This window comes from Coturnix japonica, chromosome 3 (genome assembly GCF_054131305.1).
Source record: "Coturnix japonica strain WE chromosome 3, WE-NBRP24, whole genome shotgun sequence".
Taxonomy (NCBI): domain Eukaryota; kingdom Metazoa; phylum Chordata; class Aves; order Galliformes; family Phasianidae; genus Coturnix; species Coturnix japonica.
In genome coordinates, this window is record NC_140665.1 from 33187982 (window position 1) to 33211472 (window position 23491).

A 23491-nucleotide genomic window follows, 5' to 3' on the forward strand; every position below is an offset into this window, starting at 1 on the left:
GGACCCGCGGCCCCGGCCCGCGCCGCCCCGCCCGCCGCCCCCGGGCGCCCCCCTCCCGTTCGCCGTCCGTCCGCCCGCCCGGAGGCACCGCCGGCAGCGCCGCCTCCGCCCGCCGGGCCCGGGCCGCGCCGGGGGAGGAGGGGGAGCAGCGCCGCCGCCGCGGCCGGGCCCGTCCCCCGCCGGCTCCCCCGAACACCATAGGCGGCTCCGGCACCAAGATGTCCAACCGGGTGCTCTGCCGGGAGGCCAGCCACGCCGGCAGCTGGTACACTGCCTCAGGTAGCGCCGCCGCGGCCCGGGGCGGGGGCGGGGGCTGAATCAGCACTTTGAGCCGGGGCCGGGGAGCGCCGACAGCCCCGCCCCGACGGTGCGGCCGGCACGTGGCGGGCGGGGGGCCGCGGCCTGGCGGGGCTCGGTGTATCGCCGGGTGCCCCTCCCGGAGCTGTGACCGGGGCTGGTTCGGGGCCTGAGCGTCCAGGGGTCCATCGTTGGGGTTAGGGAGCGCGGAGCGTGTGTTGTAGGGCTCGGTGCTGGGCTGGGGGGGTAGCGGGAGGCTTCGTTCTATTCCTGCGGCCCGACTCGTGATTGCTTCTCCAAAGCTCTTTCTTTGCCGGAGGATGCACAGAGTGGGATCTGACCCTTTCTAAGAAGTGATATTTGTGGTAAAAGAAAACAGAAAAGAGGTGGTGCGTTGGAGGGGGCCCTTCCCACCTTCCGGCAGAAGACTGAACCCCCCAGGAATAGCTCTGTTTCTATGCACGTGTGCGTGGCAATACCCTCTGCTGGGTTCTGGAGCTGTGTGGGGCTCCCACTTGTATTTCCACAGCTGTTACTGAAGTGACATGCAGGGCACGGTCCACTGCTGGTCTTGAGGATAAAGAGCGTTGCAAGAGTGTGGGTGAGCGAGAGGTTCTTGTGGAGAACTGCTGGGGTGCAGAGATAGGGGAGGGGTGCAGCCAAAGCATTCTGTGTATTCCGAATCCTGAACTGACATTTCTAAAGCACTTCTCCTGGCTGTAATGAAGCGGTTTCCCCCCTGCTTCACAAAGTAATGAATAAGGTATGAAGCAAAAACAAAAAACTGGAAAGGAAGTAAAGAAATACACGGGGGAGGTGATACCGGAAGATGCAGGCTGTGAGATAAGGAGCAGAGCTGTCGGCTGTGGCTGTGTGCTTCCAGACAACAATAGAGAATGACTGTCTTCCTTCTGAGCCTCGTATTTGAGACACAATGGCTGTGTCCATTGCAAAACTGGCCTCAAACCTGCGTCTGGAGCAGACAGCTTGCATTTAGTTCTCCATTTGTTTGGTGTGAAAGGTAGTTGCTCTGTAGCAAGCAAGCAAGACTGTGTCAAAGGTATTTTTAAACGTGTGCAAGGACATCAGAACATTAAGACTGAGTGTCAGCACCTTCTTATCGTTTTGTTTATTAATACGGCAGAAAATTGCTTTGCAATGTGGAATTGCTAAAAGACCTCATATACATTTTGTAGCTTTGATTTTCATACTGGCTTCATACCAGGTTGCAACTAAAAACAAGCCCTGCTGTTGCTTAATAATTAATTTGGGAGGCATAGGTAGTGTTTGGCTTTTTCCCCCGCCTCCCTCCATGCTAATTCAGCAGGTAGGTCTGTGAGACTGCATCTCCATAGATCCGTGTGACGAGTTTGGCCAGTAGGACTTGTCTGCAGTGGGACATCCAGAAGCTCTTGTGCTGCCTGTGGCTATTAATGGCTGGGGAGAGTGTGGGATCTGGTGTCTGCCCAGGCACCTCCCTGCAGGAAAACAACCAAACAAGGATGTTAAGGGGAATCGTGTTCTAACTAGTTGTGCTGATGGTACTTCTGACAAGTTAAATTGTAACTGCTAGTGTGTGCGTTTGGGATTGGCGGTTAATGCTGCGCAGCCTGCCAGCTTTGGGTGATGTTTTTACCTTTTGAGGGGATTTTTTTGTTTTTTAATGAAATAACTTTATTAATGTTCCTTTCTGTAGAGCTGCAATGTGCTGTTTCTGTAGGGTAGGTGAGGCAGCAGGATAGGAGCTGTGTGTGGTTTGCTGCACAGGGACTCATTTTTGAGTTCCACTTACAAGGGTCTATGAATAGTGAACAGGAAACAGATGAGGACCAGGAGGGTGTGTGCTCACCATGGAATTACAATTGTGATAGTTCTTTGCATTCCTGTGATTCTGCAGGGATTGTGTTGTCTAGTCCTCCTACCTACACCCTTTGTGCTTCCCATCCAGGCCCAGAAGTGATTTGATGGGTTATATTCAACCTGTTAGCATTTAAGCTTCCCACTTACTGAAAACTGTTGTGTTTGTATAGAGCTGTGCTCCCTTGTGCAGAGCAAGCAGGTGCTTTGGAAACCCTCATCCCACTCCATAGTTGAGGCGACTATTACCATTCTCCATCTGTCCAAAAGGGCAATAAGAAACATGGTGCTTGAAGGACGTGTTCAAAAATTATAAGACCCCGAGTGTAGGTGTCTGGTCTGGGAAGGAAAGGATTGAGTCAGCTGAGCAGAGGACCCTGGAAGCTGAGAGAGAAGAGGATCAGAATGGATCTGAAATGGAAAACAGTGTTGTGGCCAAAGGATATCATTGAAAGGTTGCCCTTAAAAGGGTTTACAAGAAATACTCTTCATTCTCATCAGAGACCGATCGTTATTGTAGGGCAGCAATTGCTTCAGCTGAAAATAAACCCTCATTCCCCTTTGTTTTCTCCAGCTATGTAATATGTACCGCTTGGGTGTTCTGCCTTGGAAAATATAAACATGCATTACATTCTAGTGAGAATACATCACCTAATTGTGTGATGTTAATAAACTTTTCAGAGCTGTTGAGACTGGCTGCATGATTATGCACATCTAGGCGTGCCTACACATTAGTGTGTCATATCTAGCTGTAAGTAAACAACTTTGTTGTTAAGAGGGGGAGGGCGATGTCTCAGGCAGAAAGCACTGCATCTTCTATTCATCAATGAAGCTGAGGGCTGCTTCATGGTGATGGTAGCGTTTAACTCCCAAATTGTTCTTCATCCATACCATGCTATTGTAATAGGAAACTTCAAGAGCAACTTAAAGAGTTTTGTTCTTTTTTAGTGAAAATCTGGAGTAGTATGTGACATACTGTTGCTTCTGGGGCCTTGCAGCCTGATGTATAGTGGCTGCTAAAACTGGTGGCAAAAATGAGATACAGGCTACTAATGTAGATGAAACGATGAACCTGTTGTACTGCCTTAACAGATACGTATCTATATCTGAAGTATTATCATTCTGTGGTGAAAAATAGTACACTGATTTATTTTTGGGAGAAAATCCTGCTGGGTTAATTCAATCACCCTGCATTCAGATCTCTTGAGAAATTGATTTTGAACAGCAGGGGAAAAGAGAAGATTAGGGACAACATGAAACAAAATTGCATCATTTTCCATGGCTTGAAATGCGGGACAGATGCATTTCTAGATAGAATTGTAGAATGGCTTAGGTTGGAAAGGACCTCGAGGACTGTCAGGTTCCAACCCCCCACCCCCCGCCAGAGGCAGCATTGTCAACCTCTAGATCAAGTACTAGATAAGGTTGCACAGGGCCCCACCCAGCTGGCCAGTTCTGTGGGGTGCTGATCCATGCGTGCCTGAAATGAGAATAAATATTATTCTTTGTGTATCCACTTATGCTACACATAAAGTAAGGAGAAAAGATGCCATTACAGGTGAGATGTCACACACACTTAACACACATTGTTTGCTGGCAGCCAGCCTGCCTTTCCTGGCTCCTGGATTGAATGCTATGGCGTTCCTTAGTAGAGTGTGTGATAAGTCTTCTTGTCTCAACCTTTCTCCGGTCAGTGGCACACTGATACAATCAAAACACAAAGAGTGAGTTGTTCCAAATCACATGAGCAAAATCAAACTGATGGTGTGAATGGCAATATTGCACGAGTTGAAGTTTGTCCTGTAAAACGGGTTTGTCATCGTATTAGGTACACTTTATTTCTGTTCTCTGTGACTAAGCCTTGCGGTCACAAGTGACCACTGGTAGCCTGTACCAAATCCTTTGACCTTAATTTCTGTATGCTTATTGATGCAAATGTAAGTTGGCATAGTAATCACTGCATTGGCTTAAAAGGCCATTGCACTTGTGAGCTACTTGTGCAATGAGCCAAGTAAATGGTCTATCTCTGTATAGATATTTGAGTGGGGGGGTAGAACCTTATGGTTGTCTTGTGTCCATTTCTTATCAGTGTCAGGAAAAAAAAGTGTGTACAGTTACTGCCATTTCTAATCAGCCATTGTCTTCTCCAATGAATGCCATGTCATTGCCAGGCCCGCTGCCTGCATTTTGAAGACAAATGTAGCTTCTGGGATGCCTCCCCCTGACTTCTGGAGCCATGGCATCCTGCCATCACTCAGCACAGGGCCACTGCTCAGTGCTTTGCTGAGTGTCTGTGGTGGTAGAAGGGGACAGAAGTGAAGAATGCGAGTGGCCTTGTGAGCTGTTCAACTGTGAATGAAGGTGTGGGAGAGGGCTGAGAGGGTTGGTTGATGTTTCATCCATCTCTTTTGGAAAGTTAAATACTGCTTGAAGTGTTTTTCCCCATTTGATCTTCAGTCTTTCGTAGAAATTTTATGGGGAAAGTGGGTGCACTGCTGCTGGATCTCTTACAAATTAATCATGGAACGCACCATTAACATGCAGACTTTACTGTTCAGCATTGCACAGTGCAAAAGTATAAAGAAGTGATTTTTAATACGCTTTCTTGGCTATTGTTTCTAGTTGGAATGTTTAAACACGGTTGTAATCATTCCAGGTAAAGAAAGTAAAGCTTCAACTTTTATGGTACAAATAAAATTGAAAAAGAGCTTTATGTTTGGCGTGCTCCTAAAACAGTCCTGCAAGTATCACCTTGTGAATACTTTCACAAATTCTGATTGCGTTTAGCACCTAAGTGTTTCTCATTAGAGTCTAAATCACTTTCTTGGAGCTACAAAACAGAAGGTTGTTTGTTTGTACTTTGAATGGCCTAGTTGGGGAGGATTTCATAAAGTTAAGTAGGTGCGTGCTGGCTGATGCTCTTAATGGATGCAGACAGTGTTTGATTATTTATTTCCCAGTAGTTTTCAGTGAAGCAAATTAGAACTGGTAGAATACAGGAAAGCTGGAACATGCTAGTGGGAACTGCCACCAAAGCAGATTACAGTGTTATGGCTTCAGTTTTATTTTCCCTCACTCAAGCATCACCTGCTGTTTTACATTCATCTTGCAGTATGTAAAACGGGAATTTATGTATCGTAAGTATAATCTTCATTTGTATCTTGATGTTTTCTTTTGCAGTCCTGTAATTTGTTTAAGTAAATTTCTGCCTTGCTTTTAGGCTGATTTCAGTGTTTCATCAGTATTCAGTATTGGGAAAGTCTACATTACAGCAGCAGAGAATGTGCTCATCATCACAAGCCTTTGAAAACCATTTTCTATTCCTGACAAATTCCGGTCTTTGTCAGTACAAAGCCTGTTCTTTATTCAAGAATTTGGCCTTTATTGTTTGAAATACTTTTTTTTGAGTGGGACCTGTATTCTTTAAAAACAGCCACTACATTTCTGCAGTTGTAACTGAGAAAACTAGTTAGTCCTCTGTCACATTTCCAACTGCAGTCTGCCCACAGCTGGATTGGTTTAGATTCCCCTTCGAAGCTATGGGGATAGGAGTTCCCCTAGTGTATCACGAAACTGACTTGTGGTAGCCCCAAAGGTTTTGCTGTTAATGACTTTGGTTTTTCCAACCTGGCACAAGACTAGAGCCTTAACAAGTACATCTGCTGTAGAATTAATTAGAAGTGCTTCTAAGCTGTGTAGGTTTTCTCATGTACGGGTAAAGATCATGAAAATACATAAGGAGTAAAGTGCAGATCACCAGCCTGAAAAGAGAGGTTTTGCACTGTTAATGGTGGCTGCTGTGTCCAAAGCAAGTTTCCAGTATATTGTGCTGACCCATGGTGTATGAGCACTTCGGTTTCATCCAACAGTGTCAGGTTGTCATTGTGGTGCACATGTTGCTTTGGTGCAACTTTCGAAGCCTGCACTGTGACAAGTGTAAATGGGGTTGTGAACCAAAGTGTGTGAGTGCCGGGTGTCTGATTCATAGGGTAATGCTGTTTAACATGGAATGATTCCTTCTTGCTCACTGCACTGGGAGATTGATTGTAAAAATACATTTAGCTTCTAGGCAGAAAACTTGTACCAGTTATGTCTGTAACTGTCTCTGTACATCTGTCTGCTGGAGTCTTGGCCTGTACTTGGAATTATTCTTAGTTTGGTGAAATTTCTGCCAGTTTGCTAAACAAAACAGGATGGGAAATACCCATAGATAATATCAACATTCTTTAGTTGCATACTCATATTTATCCCTTATTTCATAGGATTGAAATCCTGTCGTAATATTACTTGTTTCAGTGAAGCTTGTGGTTTTTGCTTAATCTTTCTTCAGTCAAGGGCAGTTCTCATCTTACAGTACTGATGCTAAAGCATGCTGACTGTTCATCGAAGTAGCATCCAGCAGGCTTTCTGAGCCCTTAAATAGGCAGTTCTATCTGCCAGCTTTCCCATGCTGGGCTTTCCACATGCTCCTTAGGGCAGAAACCTCTTTTCTCCCATCACTGCAGCACTATCAGCTGAGGAGCTGCCTGTTTCACTTATCTGGGGACTGTTTGCAAAAGCTTTTTTCTATTTTAACTTACATATGAACAAAACTTACGGTGCTATTCATCTCCTATTATATCATCCCATATGGCAGAGCATACCTACTGTGATAATGTGGGTTTATTTATATTGTATATATTCAATTCAAATATTTTGACTTTAGCCTTAAGCACTGTCATGTTTGATAAACTGGAAGAAAAACCTCTCTGAACACGTTAAGTTGATGCTAACTGTAGCTTTCTGTCCCTAGGTAACTTGGTAACAAGGAAATTACTGTGCTAGAATATCCCCCTTAAAATATTTGTAAGAACAGGGAGCTGCAGGTAACCCTGTCAGTGACACGAGTTCTCTTGGAGTACTGTGGTTTATTTAAGTTTGAAAGGTTGGATGGATATGTGTGGGGCTTTTCTTGGTTTTGTCTGGTTTGTTTGTTTATCGTTTTCCTTTGTGTACTTCCTTTGGAAAAGGATTTGATTACTTAAGCATTCTAATGCAACAATTTAGTCCTCTTTGAACAATCATATGAAATTGTAGAAAATTACCAGAAATCCTGCACCTTGCCTTTAAACTGTTCAGTGAGTTACCTGATTTGTCTTAATGAGAGATAAATCGTCTTAACTGTCTTCTTAATTAAAAATAGCTGCTGGACAAGGAATGGAAGAAGGCCAAACACATTGCATGGCTGGGGGTGAGTCCAGGTCTGTCTCAGGGTGCCTGAAAGCTTCTGGCACTTCTGCTGTTGTGCTGCCACTGAGCCCTTTTCAGAGAGAAGTTTGAAGATGGGGCTGATTCATGGATTGTTTAAGTCTCTGGTTAGTAGGTGTTTCAAGGAGTCCATTACTAAAGGGCTTTGTTTAGAAACTTCTTGTACGTGTTTTGAGAGAATTAAAAAAATATTTTTTTTTCTTAATTTTAGAAGGGTACGAAAGAAGCAGTAGAACAAAATTGATATGTGTGTATTTTGGACAGATTAATTGCTTCATAAAGTTCCTGTGTTACAGCATGCCACTTGTGCCACGTTAAAGGTGTAGGCTGTGTCTGAGGCCCTGGAGGTGATTGTAGGTTGAGAGAAGGGTATTGCAGTAATGTTCAGCTTCTATGTGTGAGAAAATGGGAGTTCTTACAACCACAAAGGAAGTCCTTCCCCTCCTACCATCCCCTTCTACAGAAGCTGACGTATTGGCAATGTTATGTATAGCTGTAGGCAGCTCTTGTGAGAGCTGTCAGCATGAGATCTGGTCTGTGGAATGTGTAGTTAGGTTAATGTCAAGAAGTGTATGTACCTGTAGTATATGTATATAATTGGAAGCTGTTGTGGAATTAGTATTAGCACTGTTTCCAGCTGTCTTCTTTACAGTTTTTCCAACTTACAACATGCTTTATATTGCGCTTCATATTCTGTTGTATTACCATTGGCCATCATCTTGGTGTGTAGGATACACCATCTTTCCATGTTGGTTTTTCTTGGCACGTGTTGTCTTATTACTTCTGAATCCTGTGAATATGATTACTGGAAGAGTAAATGATCTACTGAGCTCCCTTTTGAGATCATTAGCCATGCTTTCTAATGATGTGCATCTGTCCAGACAGCATGTGGATGTAGAATCAATGAACTTCAAGGACAGAGAGTTTGAAATTTCTCTAGTGCCAACTTAAGCTTTACAGGCATGTTGGTTTTTATACCTCCTTTTTCAGGACAGGCCATGAAGTTTAAGATTACTTTAAATGTTTGACTTTAAATGTTGATTATGGAGGTGTTCTAGATATATATATTTTTTATGGCTTCAGTTATTTCCTTTTGTTTTCATAGGACCCCAGCTGAATGCACAACTAGAAGGCTGGCTTTCTCAAGTACAGTCCACAAAGAGACCTGCTAGAGCCATTATTGCACCGTAAGTTTGAAGTCCATTTTTGGTGTGTATAATATTTGGTTTGTTAAATACATACTTATTCTGAGTGATTTTTGAGAACTGGGGAAGTCCTGACTGTAGCTGAAAGAAACGTCATGTGGTTTCTCAATAATATTTAGAAAATGAAGTGGAAGTGGCATAAACCCATGATCATCTTGGTATATGATCAGTTTCCTTTTGCAGGTGGCTTGAAGAAATAATCTTTTCCTTGTGATCCTCTAAGATAAGAGGTAGCCTAAGACGATGACTCTTTCAATGCAGTTATTGCATTGAACAGCTACGTGTATGTTTATTTTTGAAGTCAACAAAGAGAAAACCACTTTGCAAAGCTAAAAATTGTATTGAAACATTTTTCAGCAATCCAAAATGGTTTACTTTTGTTGGGTGCTTTTTTGGTGTATTTATTTTTGTTTTGGGCTACAGGAGAAACCATCTCAGTTATTTAGGTAGAACTAAGTTTAATGACAGTAGTGAAGGCTTGTATATATAAGAAAGGTATGTTGATTATTCAAGCTTGTTGTGGGTAGGAAGGGGATACTAGAAAATGCACCTTAATTAACTTCTGGTATTTCCTGTTGTAACCATAGTGTTAACATAACATTAGAGGTATTTCATAATAGTACTTAATCCATGGAAGAAACTGTCTCAAGTCTACCATGGTCTTTTCTTGCGGGAATATCTGGAGAAAGGCTTTCTAGCTGCGGCTTAGATAAAGATAAGATTTATTACTTAGATCTGTGCTCGGGTTCATAAGAAACACAACTTGCATTCCTAGATATGTGAGAAACACAGGCTAGGCCTAACTATGAGCCTTAGCATGACTACTGCTACTATTATTTAAAGCACACTGTAACAGAGATGCTTCTGTGGCCTTGCTGAATTCTTCATTCATCTGTGCCTTTGTTTTGGCACCTGTAAAGTGGAACATGGCTAATACAGTTTTTGTGAAGGACAAAAACTTGCATCAGAGGGAACCTTTTGAAGGCTGCGTTAACCTTGCTGATTCACCCTGTCTCCCTGTTATCCACTTAGTCTGCAGTAGTGGAGCATTTTGAAGTAAAATCCAGGAATAATTTTGAGGATAACTTGCTCCAGATATCATCTGTATGTGTGCATCTTGCTGCATTCTACTCCCTTCCTTATGCCTATTTATTCTGTTGTTGAGGTGGTTTTCATCATTGACTGAATATTTTTATTCTTCTTTCTGTTTTAACACAGTCTGCTTTTGACAAACTCTTCCACTGTCCTCCATGTTCAGTTTACATGTATCTGGTTAGGAAAGCTTCCTCCAACATTGTATTATTTCCATGTCTAATGGCTGCACTCTGAGCATTACTATGAGCTTCTGATAGTGTGCAGTTGTACAGAGGGCCTACTATATCTTTTATAAACAACAGAAGGTGCTTTGATTAAGGATGCCTACTTTATGTTTACTGCTAGCTTTTTTACAATTACATCATGTATGCATTCAGTATTGCAATAGTGCTCTTCAGCTGTTCCACGAGATGTTTTGAGGATTATTCTTGCTATTTCTAGTTTTTAGGGGATAAAGATGTTAATATTTAATAGCAGTGTGAATGTGATGTGCATTGTACAAAAATATTCAACAGAGTTAATGCTGTTTAACTTGATTTACAGCCATGCAGGATATACCTATTGTGGATCTTGTGCAGCCCATGCTTACAAGCAAGTAGATCCAAATATTACGTAAGTATTAAACTCTTCTTTAGGAATCTTAAGATGAGGTCTAGGAAGTGTTCTTTGTTCCCCTTATATTTTTGTTTTTTTGTATACTGAAGTATTTGATCACATTCTGCATTGGTTATTTAGTGCAGGATTACAAGCTGAATGCTACCAGGATTGTCTTCTGCTATGGAGAAAAATAACCATTGTGTGTATATAATACTTAAAGCCAATGAAAGTTACTTGTTGTAATAGTTTTAAATGGACTTGTGTTACTAATGGCAGAGACTCAAAACCCCAAAATTAAAAAAAAACAAAACACCAACAACCAACAACACCAACAAGAAACATCCCCCACTGTAGTTTGTGTCTGCATCTAAAGGTATGAAGAGACTTTATTCTAGAAAGAAGTATAATTCTTGCCTGTTTTGACAGCAACGTTTGTTCAATGTGAATTTTAAAACATCTCCAGTATTTTCTCACTGTATGCATCTTGCAATGCCAGTCTAAAAACTGGCTCTGTCAGTTGCTTACAAGATAAATGTTGTGCTCCCAAAACCAGTGTTAGCATACACTCTAAACTATTGTAAAACAACGTGAAGATAACTTAGTTTTAGAGAGGCCAGTTCTCTGGTACACTAAATCGAGTTGCATTCCCCAAGTTCAGTGACACAGTGAGTTAATTGAACTTTCTGGATCACTTGATGTTTTATTGCATGGGATGTCTAGAATTCACTAGAGTGTAATTAATCTTTCAACTGAAGTATTGTACATTTGGATTTTTTGCTTGTATGAGCTCTGTAAACAGGTGTAGTATTTTAGTATTGCTTTTATTTCGCATGCAAGAGAGAAGAAATAAAGATATTTTCATGTTTCCACCACTTTAGTTCAGTACAGATGTGATCCTGATTCTGAAAAGCTGAATTTCCTGTAGATTTTTCTAAAGTTCTGTGGCAGGAGAGTTAAGCAAGAGCCAGGAGCTGATGACTTCATGAAATAATACCATGATGGGTGAAAGATGGCAATATCTGCTGAGGCTGTGAGTGTATAGATCCAGATCCTTGTTCTTAATGCAACAGCTGGGCAAATAAACCACTTGAGGGTAGCTTAAAGTGGAATTTGGTATAACTTGAAGTAAAGGGTAATCAAGTAAACTACTGAACAGCTCCAAATAGGTGATAAATCTATAATCCTCACTTGAGAGTGCATACCTGTAATTGTTGACCACATATAACTGAAGGTTGAGTTAGATTTTTCAATTTACTCCTTTGATCAAAGGGCTATAATGTATAATTCTGCCTTCAGATGAACCCAGTCAATTGCTAGTTGATTAATGTTGGTATATAATCTGTTTGAGAGGTTTAAAGCTATGTGAAACATAATTGCACCGATCATAGGACTGTTTCTGAGTTACTGAGTGAGGCCAGATCAGGGATTGATCTGTGGTCTGATGCATAATAGAATAAAACTCTGCTGTTAACCACCAACTGCTCAAGTATTGCTTCATATGCCAGCATGTTTTTTAAACTTGTTACTCTAAGCAAGCCTCTGTTCAATTGCTGTTGTCTAAATTCTGGGCTTCTTGTTTGTCTGTTGATTGTTGTAGCCGAAAAATTTTCATTCTTGGGCCTTCCCATCACGTGCCCCTTTCCCGATGTGCACTTTCCAGTGTGGACATTTATAGAACACCTCTGTATGATCTCCGAATTGACCAAAAGAGTAAGTGTGCAATAAAGCTTACCTGCTGTTGGCTGCTGGGGCTTCAGAATTAGCTGTGGCGGTGCAGTGCTGAGGACCCTTATGGTGTTGGGCATATCATTGCTCTTCTGTGGCATACAGATGTGAAAGTTTTACTCCAATGAAAGCTAACTTCTTGAAGATCCTAACATATTAAGGTCTTTTTGCTCCGGCATTCTCTGAATTATTCTGTCTGCAAAAAACCACAGTGTTTTAGTTGGTTTGAATGTATTTCTAACGAAGGAACAGAAAACTACCTTTATTTAGCTGTTCCACTGCATGTGACTTTTTTTCTTTTTTAATTAGTGCAGTAACTACAGGACTTAATGTTAGTCCATGAAAGACTGGTCTTCGAGAGTAAGTTTAAAGATGCAGTGAAGATGGCTGTGATATTCTGAGTCATATACATTTCAAAGTATATCTAAACTATACTTTTCAGAAGTGCTCATTAGCCAAATTTGTTGCTATTTCATTATCACTGATTAACTGAGCCAGATCAGGCTTCCTGCATGGTGCCTGTGAAAACTTCCTTAGGTGCCAAATATTCAAGGTTTTGCAGAACGCCTTTATGTAATGGAGAACAAGGCAGAGCCCTACGTCAGTCTACCCACCGAGTAGAGCTTCCTAATGCAGAGATCACTGTTTGCATACCACCAAGTTCACTTAAGAGAATGAAACATAGCTTATAGGTATGCATTACTTAATCAGATTTTGCTGTCTGATAATTCAGTTAATGGTAAACTATATTAAGTAGTAACACATCCAGCAATGACTCAGCTGGTCAACTTCTCAAAAACAATGTGATGGTGTAGTTTGGGAAAATAAGAGTTGAAAGACTAGGCACCTGCATGTATATTTTCTAATGTTCTACTATGCCATGAAGTTTCATTATTAGATCTTGTAGCATAGCTGAAAATCTCTATGCCAACAAGGTGACTGATTTAACACAACTTTATTCTATAAATTAAATACTTTATGACTTGAATGTAATTTTAATCTTATGTTTATGTAGAAATCAAGTGGTTTATGTTGACAGCTCTTGGAGACAAGTAGTTTGATTTATTAGGCTTGTTTCTGATAATGGTGCACTACATTTTGCTTTATTGTTTGTGTGTGGGGAAGAATGTTATAAATGATTTTTTGATTCATTTCAGTTTATGGAGAACTGTGGAAGACCGGAATGTTTGAGCGTATGTCTTTACAGACAGATGAAGATGAACACAGTATTGAAATGCATTTGCCTTATACTGCTAAAGCCATGGAAAGGTACTAGGGCTATTTACTTCTTGTACAGGAACGTACATGATGTGCATTAAGATGCAGTTGAGACATTTACGGTACAGCAGGAAGAAATAATATCTTTGTAGAGATTTTCCTACCATAGTCCCCCATCCCTCAAGGAAAACCTTGGGGAGGAGGGGTCAGAAACGAGTATTATTTGCTTGGAAGAGTAGTCTGCATTTGGGCAGTACTTGTACACAGAGATTTTATTTATTGATTTCACTTGTTTGCCTTGCATTTCCATTTTGCAGCAAAAATGCTGTTTTGGGAGGGGTTTGTATTCTGAAACTGAAGTAGTTTGAGGTTTTAGATTAACTTAAGAGTATGATCTTATCAAGTGAACTGTGGCTCGAAAACGTCCTTTTAAAACATTCTGCAAATTGTTAGCAAGTCTTAAAACACCTTAAGATGACAGTTAAATTACAGCCTTTTTTCTTTTGCTTATAAGCCATAAGGATGAGTTTACTATTATTCCTGTGTTGGTCGGAGCACTGAGTGAGGCAAAAGAGCAGGAATTTGGAAAACTCTTCAGTAAATACCTAGCTGATCCTAGTAACCTCTTTGTGGTTTCTTCTGACTTTTGCCATTGGGGTAAGTTTCACATCTCTTTATGACAGCAGTATGATTAATATTTTGTATTTACTTTTTAAAGAACGTCTTTCATTAAACGCAATTTGACATTTTAACTTTTGGTAAATGTGTATTTGAAACTTAAATATGTTTGTAAAGCTGAAAAAAAATAAAGTTGGAGCAATAGACAAAACTAAAGTGATACTACAAAGTGATACTATGTTTTTCAGTGTAGCAAAGAGGTGGGGAAGGAATATGGGTTTATAAACATCTTTTCACTTGCAATGGAATGTCTAAAGTTTCTTGCTTTTTTTTGTTGTTGTTGTTTTCTTTTTTACTTTTAAACATCTCAAGGGATATTGCAAAAGTAAATAGTTAAAAATTCACTGGACATGTCAACATCCCTTCAGAAATAAGTTCTGTATTTTTTATTGCTGAGTAAGATAGCAAATGGCATAAATACTCCAACTCAGCTGAGTTATTCCAGTTCATGGTGACAGAACTAGATAGATTCCAGAAGCCTTGATGTCTGTCATTCTGCTTTAATGCTTTGTTTTCCCTTTACTATAACAATAGCTGGAAAGGGGAACTGCTTCACAAAGATGTTTTATGTTACACAACAGACCTTCTTCCTTTCTATTCATGGTCTCCTTTGGTCACCTTATGTAACAAAGTTCATGTTTTACTCATCTTTGAACTGTGGAATAGGTGGACCTGTAGAAGAGTGACCTGTGTTCAGCTGTGGCCAGTGAGCCATCTAGAACCGTTTAATTGAATTACCATGAACTTTTTCTTATAACCTTCATTTGCAGTGGGTGTTATTGTGTGAGCAGTAGCTTGACTCCAGGGTTGACTGTATATCTGAAGAGAAAAAGCGAAAATAAATGTTGCTTTACATGTAAACTTATAGAAATGGAGTCCAAGGCATTAACAGGCAGTTAATAAGCGACACTGCAGTGTCAGATCTACAGAACAGGCTTTTCTTTTTTAAGTACAGCTGCCCTTCTCTTTAATTCTTTTACTTGGCTTCTGGGCTGCTTCTGTGGTAGCCCTAAAATTTTCTCAGTGGATCTAAAAGATGTAAAGCAAATGGAGATTACAACTTACAGATGTTACAGTTTCGATTAATTTGTAAGTACTAGGGAGTGTTTTAGCTTCAAATTTTCCCTTTTTTATTTTATACGTGATTTTTGTTTCAAGGTCAGAGGTTCCGTTACAGTTACTATGATGAATCCCAAGGAGAAATTTATAGATCCATTGAGCACCTAGATAAAATGGTAAGTTTTCAGATTTGGTGGAACTAACTAACAAGTTTCTCCTGTACTTTACATTACTTTGAACACGTCGGAAACTTCTCTAACAAAGTGTTACAAATTGGCTATTTTATTGGCTGTATACTTTTCCTTTGCTTACCAGAACTTAGCTGTGGTCTTTTACTAATATCTTCTGTTCTACTGAGTGTGCACGGTACATTGTGGGTGTAATCTAATAAGCATAATTTATGAGAATAAATGCATGTTTACCTACTTAGAGTTTCCCCAGTGAATTCCTATCCATGTACCTTCTTATACGTATGAAAAACAGTAAAAATGATTAAATATTGTGGTAGTTCAGACTTGATAGCTATGTTACCTGCATAATAAAACAGCTTTGTGATCTTTGTGATTGTGTTAATGGTTTCAGCATCTTCAATTATGAAGAGAAAAGGCTGTAGGGGATTGTGTTCTTCAGGAAAACAAAAGTCCCTGTTTCTTGGGGGAGCAGTCTTACCTCTCTTCTACTCTGTAGCAGTTAATAAGGGAAAAATGCTGGGCCATACTGTGTGCTACCTTTGGCAAATGGTTGGAGACCATAACACCAATTTTGATACATTTTCTTTGCAATCTTAGAAGCCAAATATTTCCTTTTAAATAGGGAAAAAAGAATAATTGTAACCTTCATTGAGGTTAACGCATATTTAACTCACAGAATAGAAATAATTCTCCTGGAAACACAGCTTCAGTTCAGTTCAACTAAAAGTACTGGATCATTTCTGTGACTCTGTGAATATGTTGGAAGAGAAAGCTATTGTTATTTAGGGACCATTTATTTATTATCTTTTTTCTCTTGCCTGAAATGAGTAAAATAAGAAATATGTTGGAGAGAGCTCTGGAGTTTTTTCCTTTGTGTATCTATATTGATGTCTTTGCTTTTCACCAATTGCTGCTGGAATAGAAGCAGTAAATTTGCCTTTGCTCAAAGCCATTTTTACTAATTCCTATTGTCAAATGAGAGGTTTGTCTGTGTAGAGTCCCAGAACTTGCAGCTCTGCATGTTTTTATAGGAACATGGTTTAAGGTGCATAAGCAAACATTGTTTCCTCTTGCTTATTTCTGCAAAGAAGGCTGAACTTGGGCATTTCATTACTTTTGATGAACATGCTGCTTTGGGCTGTTTCTTTATGTAGTTATTAGCCAAAAAGAAGTGACATATTTGTAGCACTGGTGAAATTGATGTCTATTGTACATTGTGTAGTGATTTTAAAAGTACAGTCTGTCTTAATTTTAACTGGAAAGCTAACCATGCATTGTGGCAGTATGCTTTTTTGTCTGTTGGATAATATCATAAAACACATAACTCCAGAATCAGGCTTCGTGTTCAAACTTGATACAAAGTGATATTTTTAGCAATTTTAGGAAATTTGCTTCTAGCAATAGGACATTAAGGACAATGCCATAAAGATTTGCCTGTCATAATCTTCCAGCTTTTTAGATGAGTTAATTCAATTTTATATACCCCAATCAGTTTCCTCTTTTGTTTGCTTGTTTGTTCTTATCTGAAGTGTTGATTTTTGTCATGTCATTTGGTATGCTGAAGAGACTGCTGTTATAACTTCTGGGCCTCTCCACAGTGAAAATAGGATAAAGTTAAAGACAAAACTGTACTAAAACCAGCAGAGGTGTCACCTTCTGCAATTGCTGATCCCGTAAAATTATTGCTATCTAATAGCATTAATTTTACAGATTTTTACTAGCCAGCAAAGCAGCAGACTGAATGCTTTGTAAGCAGGAAAGTATTCTGTGTTGAGATAAAAGGACTTTTATTTAGAAATACCCTTAAGGAAGGACTGTGGTCTTAGTTGGACTTCATCTTATGCATATGTGTGTGATTTATTTTTTTTCTTAGCTAGTGTATAAACAACCGTAAACATTGTGGGTATTAGAGCTTTCCCAACCTCTTAATTGCTGTGGGAACCTTAATTTACTGTAATTCTGTTAAAGACTTGAGACTGAAGCATAAAAGATGCAGAGTTGTAAATATTGCTGGGCAAATGTCAGTTTCTCCACAGCAACTCTTAATATGCCCATTCTGTTGCCTTGCAGTATAATTACTGAAAGGGGCACCACATCCTCCTTGTTAACAGGGGTACCTTAGGGAAGAAGCCTCAAATGGAAAGTTGTAATTAAGCAGCTGATGGACAATACTGTCTTTGTATATAGTAACCTGATAGCTGCCAGATTCTTAAATAAGAGCAGGGGAGTATTTTGCAGAGCATCATAGAAGAGTAATTATTCTGTGATTGTCATTGACCAGAGAATTCGGACTATGCGCTCCAACCTTCTCTGCCAGATTGCTCATTTTGTATCTGTTTGTGAAAGCTTATACCTCACTTGAGTTGGTAGGATTCTGTTACCCTGAGTACGGAAAGGGGAGCTGTGCAGTAACAGCCAGCTGTTTTTGTGGAAAAGCAGTGCCCAGCATGGCTGGCTTTTGAGGTGGTTTTTGTTGACTACTCCAGTGTGTTAGTACCTTCCAAAGAGCTTCAACCTGAGAGACTTGTTAGCTTGGGTGTAATGCAAGACTATGTCTTTCTGTCTGGTTGCCAATTTCTTCAGTCTCTGCTGTGCCCAGACATTAATTTTTCTGTGACTTCTCTCCTAGTCTGAGTGACTCTGGCATGCAAGGAGAGCTGAACTGACTAGTGCTGAGCCCAAGTTTTTTGTTTCTGCTTTCCTGTGTGTGATAATGGTGGTTGTGTGTATATTTGTATGTGTATTTAAATATGAAGAAACCACTGAGGTTACTGACTGGAAACTTGAGCTTGTCAAAAAGTCTTAGAATCTTTAGAGTTGGAAGGGACCTGTGAAGGCCATTTAGTCCAGCTCTTCTGCAATGGACAGGGACAACCACAGCTAGATGAGGTTGGCCAGGTCCTGGTCCAGTCTTGCCTTGAAAGCCTTCAGAGACAGGGCATCCACCATGCCTCTGGGCAACCTGTTCCAGTGCCTCACCACCTTCACTGTAAAAGACTTCTTCACTACCCTCTTGGAGCTTGAAACCATTTTCCCCTGTTCTGTCACCACAGACCCTGCTAAAGAGTCTGTCCCCTTCTTTTCTGTAGTTCCCCTTTAGATATTGAAAGGCTGCTATTAGGTCGCCTTCAAGCCTTCTCCAGGTTGAACAGTCCCAGTTCTTTCAGTCTGTCCTTGTAGGAGAGGTGTTCCATCCCTTGGATCATTTTTGCGGCCTTTCTCTGGATGCACTCCAACAGATCTCTCTCTACTGAGGACTCCGTGTCTGTATGCAGTATTCCAGGTGAGGTCTCGTCAGCACAGAGTAGAGAGGCAGGGTGCACTTGACCTCACTGTCCTTATCATTAATATTAAAGAGTATCGATCCCAGCACTGACCCTTGGGGAACACCACTTATCACTGGTCTCCATAGAGACACTGAGCCATTGACCACCACTCTCTGGACTCAATCCTGCAGCCAGTTCTTTGTTCATTGAACAGTCTACCCATCAAATCAATACATTTCCAATTTGGAGAGAATGATGTGGGAGTTTATGGTGTAAAATAAGTATAGATTGGGTGTGGTTTTTTGGGTTTGTTTCTTTGTTTTGTAAGTTGGTAGATATTTCATTCTATTGGGATCATTTTACAAAGTTTGTTTGTTTAATTACATTATATACACTGTGCTAGGTTTATTGTAGATGCCATTTATCCTGTCTGGTTAACTGATACATGCTGTAATATCTATGTGATAAACTGTAAAACTGTGTGATAGTGTACATTCTGTCATGTATTTTAATTCAGCTGAGCAAGATTTAGAACAGTTATTCCAAATGCTGCAAGTTTCTGACTAGCTTCATACTTCTTTCTAGAACAAATGAATCACCACCTGATTGGAGTATTTCTTTTGTTTCTCAGAGCCATTTTAGATGAAGAACGAAGTTTGGTTCTGCCACAGTTCTTAAATCAGAAAGTTTGTAATGTTCAGTGCTGCTGAATGCTGACAGTATAGTTGTTACTGCCAATCTCCAATGGATTCTATCAACTCTGTAGTGTATGGAGCTCTGCTAATATTTGCTGGGTTGAACTGCATAGCTCTAACTGCTTGCAGAGCTGATTTGTGCGTGGAAATAAGCTTATGAGGCATTGTTATAAATCCTCATTCATTCATTTGAGACAAATGCTCAAATGCCGTGCACAGTATGTTCTAGTGATTTATGGCTGTAAAGTGAGCCTCTTAGGTGAGCAGCCATTCTTTTAAAAAGTCATGAAATGGCTCATTAATGAGTGAAATATGTTCTTTTGAGCTGTTCAATATCTGGTTCTTCTGTCTTTGGTATATTGAAGTGTACAATTGAGCAGTAAATACGTGATTTGAGTACATGTTTCTTAAGCTCCTTAGAAATACAATGGTATCTGTAATTACTGCTACTTAGAGAGGAGTTGCCTTTGTTTTTAGCACTCATTTAAGTTCTGTAGATCTGGAGTGTGAGTAACAGCTGCTGTTACTAGCCAGGGGTCTGTATACCCTCTCTGTGACACTAGAAGAACTGGGCTCCTGCCAGAAGTTAGTCAGTACAGTTTGGTTTTATTTTTCTGCAAAGTTAATCTTTTTATGAAATCATCTTCTGTCTGTTTTTAATTAAAATTACACAAAGGTGATGGTTATGGTTGCTGTTTTCTAATCCTCCCCTGACGTTCCTGGGAACCTCCAGCTCTGGGAACCTCTGGGCTGTAATCCAGTCTGAATAATTAGTGTATCTGCCAGACCAGCCAACGCCCTTGCAGAATATTGAAGAGGTTTCACTTCTGAAATGGAGACTTCAGACAGGCTGCTTCCGGCATCAGGATTTCTGCTTTTATCACTTATGCTTCACAAAACTAGGGGAAGTGGTCAGGGCAACCACTGAAACAGAAGAAATCTTTGGAGAAATTATCTCTGTTCTCCCCTTTTAGTGTAGCTTTCTAATATAAAATTCCCACTGTTCCCATACAAAGCGTATGCATTTCTTCTGGTCTCTGAGGAAAACCTTCCTGCTTCATCAGTTACAATTAAGAAGCACAGCTATGTGTCCTACTGATTACTAAGTGTCTGGGGCTCATTTGCCTGGTGAACAGAATTAATCAACTTTAGAGGGAGGAAAAACAGCAGAGAATGGACTCTGATATAGCCAAAATAACGAAACCGTAATGAAACCCAGACATCAGTGGTGTTAGACCTGCTTTGAACTACTTTCATCACATATAATTCATGTTTCATCACGTATGTTTGGGGATAGGAGAAGAGTAGGCTGTATGTGTAGCTGTAAGATTCTTTTTGCCTTTGGGAATGCAAATATTTGCAAACATACATTTGTTTTCCTTGCATTAGCTTTCAAAGTAGACCCCTGTGTTATCATGGGTTTCATTGTGGATGGAAAGGAATATATTGATGTGATGGCCCTGTGGAATATGGAAGTGAGGTTTCCTGGCTCTTAGGGTTCTGTGGTGTGCCAATTTACCAGTGCTTTAGACATATTCTGGATCTGATTTTTATGCTCCGAGTGAATGGCACTCCTGTGCCGAGATCAGCTGCCTTGTTTGTGTGCTTGATTTGTCTAGGAAACATCCGTCTTTCCATGTGCTTGATTTGCACATGTATAATTTGTCTGGAGATTATTGATATCCAAAAGTCCCAGGAAAGTGCTCTGTCTGGAAGACTGTTAACAGAGAGATGGAGGAGAAACCTCTTCCTGCTTTGCTCTTTTAGTAACTGTCTCTGCTTATTGCAGTACAAAATGTTATGAAAGCAGAGATCTTTGGAGGTGGTAGTCAGCTTGTCTGTGAGAGGAGCACTTTTAACATGAGCCTCACTGACACCTGTAAGGATAATATCACAGATCTTTGGGTCATTGACAGATCTGGAAGAATTCCTGCCTTTGTAAATTAAGGGCTGGCAACAAGAATACCACAAACTAGACCCTCATATGCTGAGATTCCCTTGATAGAAAGTAGAGGATTTTTATTCCTCATGTGCTCTGTGTTCATAAGTAGGTGATTACGCAGACACCTGCTTATGAATGTGTGAAATAATCACTGTTATCAATTCTTTTTCAGGGTATGAACATTATAGAGCAGCTAGATCCTGTATCTTTTAGCAATTACTTGAAGAAATACCACAATACAATATGTGGAAGACATCCTATTGGCGTATTATTAAACGTAAGTAATTTCTGATCTGTTAAGAAATGTAACATATAGCAACGTGCTTGCATTTGTATTAAATATGATATTGCTGAAGTACTCCTTAGCTCTAAAATGGCAAGTCCTGAATTAATTCCTTTCTCCAAGTGTTCTCAATTTGGTTTCTAATTTCCTTGTCTTGCTCATAGACAAATATTCTTGCAAAGGCTGAGGTTTTCAATTGCCTGAGGGAGATGAGGTACCATGATCCTCTTGAATTTCAATGAAATAGTCATTCACTTTCTCTTGGCACTTTAAAATAAAACCCATCTCTGTGGAGAAGTATGTACTTATTCTTCTGAATCAGTACTTACAAATGCACTTTATGTGTATATTCTTTTTCGGTATTGCTATTAGCTCGCTATTGTGAATGCCTTGTGATGTGTGACAGCATTGTTTTTGCAAATAATATGATGCGAGAGCACTTCTGTGAGAATCAGTGCAGTGCACTGTTAACTCGTAAATTTATGGCAATTAGAGTTCAGCATAACTGGTATTTTATGCTTACATTCTGTTTTGCTTTGATGCAGTGCAGGCATAAACCTGCCTTAACTTATTTGTTTAAATTGGGTCACAGCTGCTTTACTGATGGAGTGCTGCGGATTTATCATAATGCTTGAGTGAATCTCACTGTATTTTTAATACAATTTAAATCTAAAATATGAGGCACGCTAACCTTTTTACAAGGGAAAACCTAATTCCCTGGAAATGCAGTATATGGAGAACATCTAGAAGAGTCTTTTAAGTGTGGTCTATAGAAGTTGATATGTGCAATATCAATACTGGAGATGCAAGTATCAAAATTCAGTATTATGGCTTAACTGAGTAAATATCCAACTCTTAGCCTCAAATAATGATGAGTTTTGCAATGAGTCTGAGTTAAAGTCTTAGTTTGCTTTTGCCAGTTGTCACACTTAATGTATTTCTGGTGCGTTTCTTCTTTAATGGAAAAAATACTGTCTGAAAAGTGTTTACAGATATTTTGTTGCCTGTGTTCCTGTGTAAATTCTATAAGAGTAAATCCACTGTAAGTGGTTTCCAAAGGATTGATTTTTGTAAGGTTGTTTGGTATTGCATTATATTCCTGCATGAATGTATGTGGTGCACCATGGATCTATGTGGTATATTGGGGGGCAAAAGCCCTCAAGGGGCTGGGGAACAAACTAAAGTCTGATCCTCTTTTGTTGTTGTTTTGTTTTTCCCCTCCTCTCTCCAGGCTATCAATGAGCTCCAGAAGAATGGAATGAATATGAGCTTTTCCTTTTTGAATTACGCTCAGTCAAGCCAGTGTCGAAACTGGCAAGACAGCTCAGTGAGTTACGCAGCTGGAGCACTTATGGTTCACTGAACTGCTGAATGCTCAGGGATGGCACCTGCACACACTCTGTATACGGGGTCCCAGCCTAGCCCTTACAAAGATACAGTCCCTGGTCTTTGGGTATACTGAAACCTCAAACTAATAGAACTTTCTTCTTTTCTAGTAGGTGTAGTCCTTCCTTAGTTTCAACTCATTTAAAAATGCTTTCTTGTTTAGGACAATGGAAGGAAGAGTGGTATCAAAACATTTTGTGATATTTAGGAAAGATAATAGCTGTGAAGGTGTGGGTGGCAGGCAGTCCTTACAAATGCGACATGTAAAGCATTTACCATATCCTAAATTTGCACTCTTTGCAGACCTGTGCACATGTACTCAGCTTTCAGAATAGTTTTGCAAGTTGTTAATGGAAAAAAGGAGTGGAAGCTTTTTATTAAAAGGAAAAAAATGGAAAACAACGCATTTATAAATGATCCTGTATTAGAATATAATAAAACTCCAGTATAGTCAGTTACTACCCGTGATGTACAACAGATATCTTCTATTTTAGTTGCTAATAAAGGGCTACACAAACCAAAATAGTCTGATTTAAACTTATTGCTTTGTGTTCTGTATGTGGCTGCTTGTCATTAACATCCTCAGTTAACATTAACATCCTTTGCTTGAAATTCAGCCATTCTGTAAAATACTTTAGAGTGTATTTTATATTCAACATTTGTTATGCCTGTTTCATTTACAATTTTATTTTTAATCTTAAACCTGCACTTAGTTCAGCTGTGCAAAAGGATTTTTAACAACCTGTGTGT

The 23491-nt window shown here is 40.0% G+C and overlaps 1 protein-coding gene across 3 annotated transcripts; it reads left to right on the forward strand.

Annotated features, from left to right (window-relative positions):
• Positions 1–130: 130 nt before the first annotated feature.
• On the forward strand, positions 131–23264 carry MEMO1 (mediator of cell motility 1). 3 transcript variants are annotated; one of them, XM_015857727.3, is made up of 9 exons: positions 131–279; positions 8507–8588; positions 10245–10313; positions 11896–12008; positions 13181–13292; positions 13756–13898; positions 15078–15154; positions 21245–21349; positions 22587–23264. In XM_015857727.3, the coding sequence occupies exons 1-9, from the start codon at positions 219–221 to the stop codon at positions 22716–22718; spliced, it is 894 nt and encodes a 297-aa protein (XP_015713213.1). In that variant the 5' UTR covers positions 131–218; the 3' UTR covers positions 22719–23264. The 3 variants fall into 3 exon arrangements, with proteins under 3 accessions (XP_015713213.1, XP_085399426.1, XP_032299447.1); XM_085543300.1 differs by lacking the exon at positions 131–279 and adding an exon at positions 408–1060; XM_032443556.2 differs by lacking the exons at positions 131–279; positions 8507–8588; positions 10245–10313 and adding an exon at positions 11180–11328.
• The last annotated feature ends 227 nt before the right edge of the window (positions 23265–23491 follow it).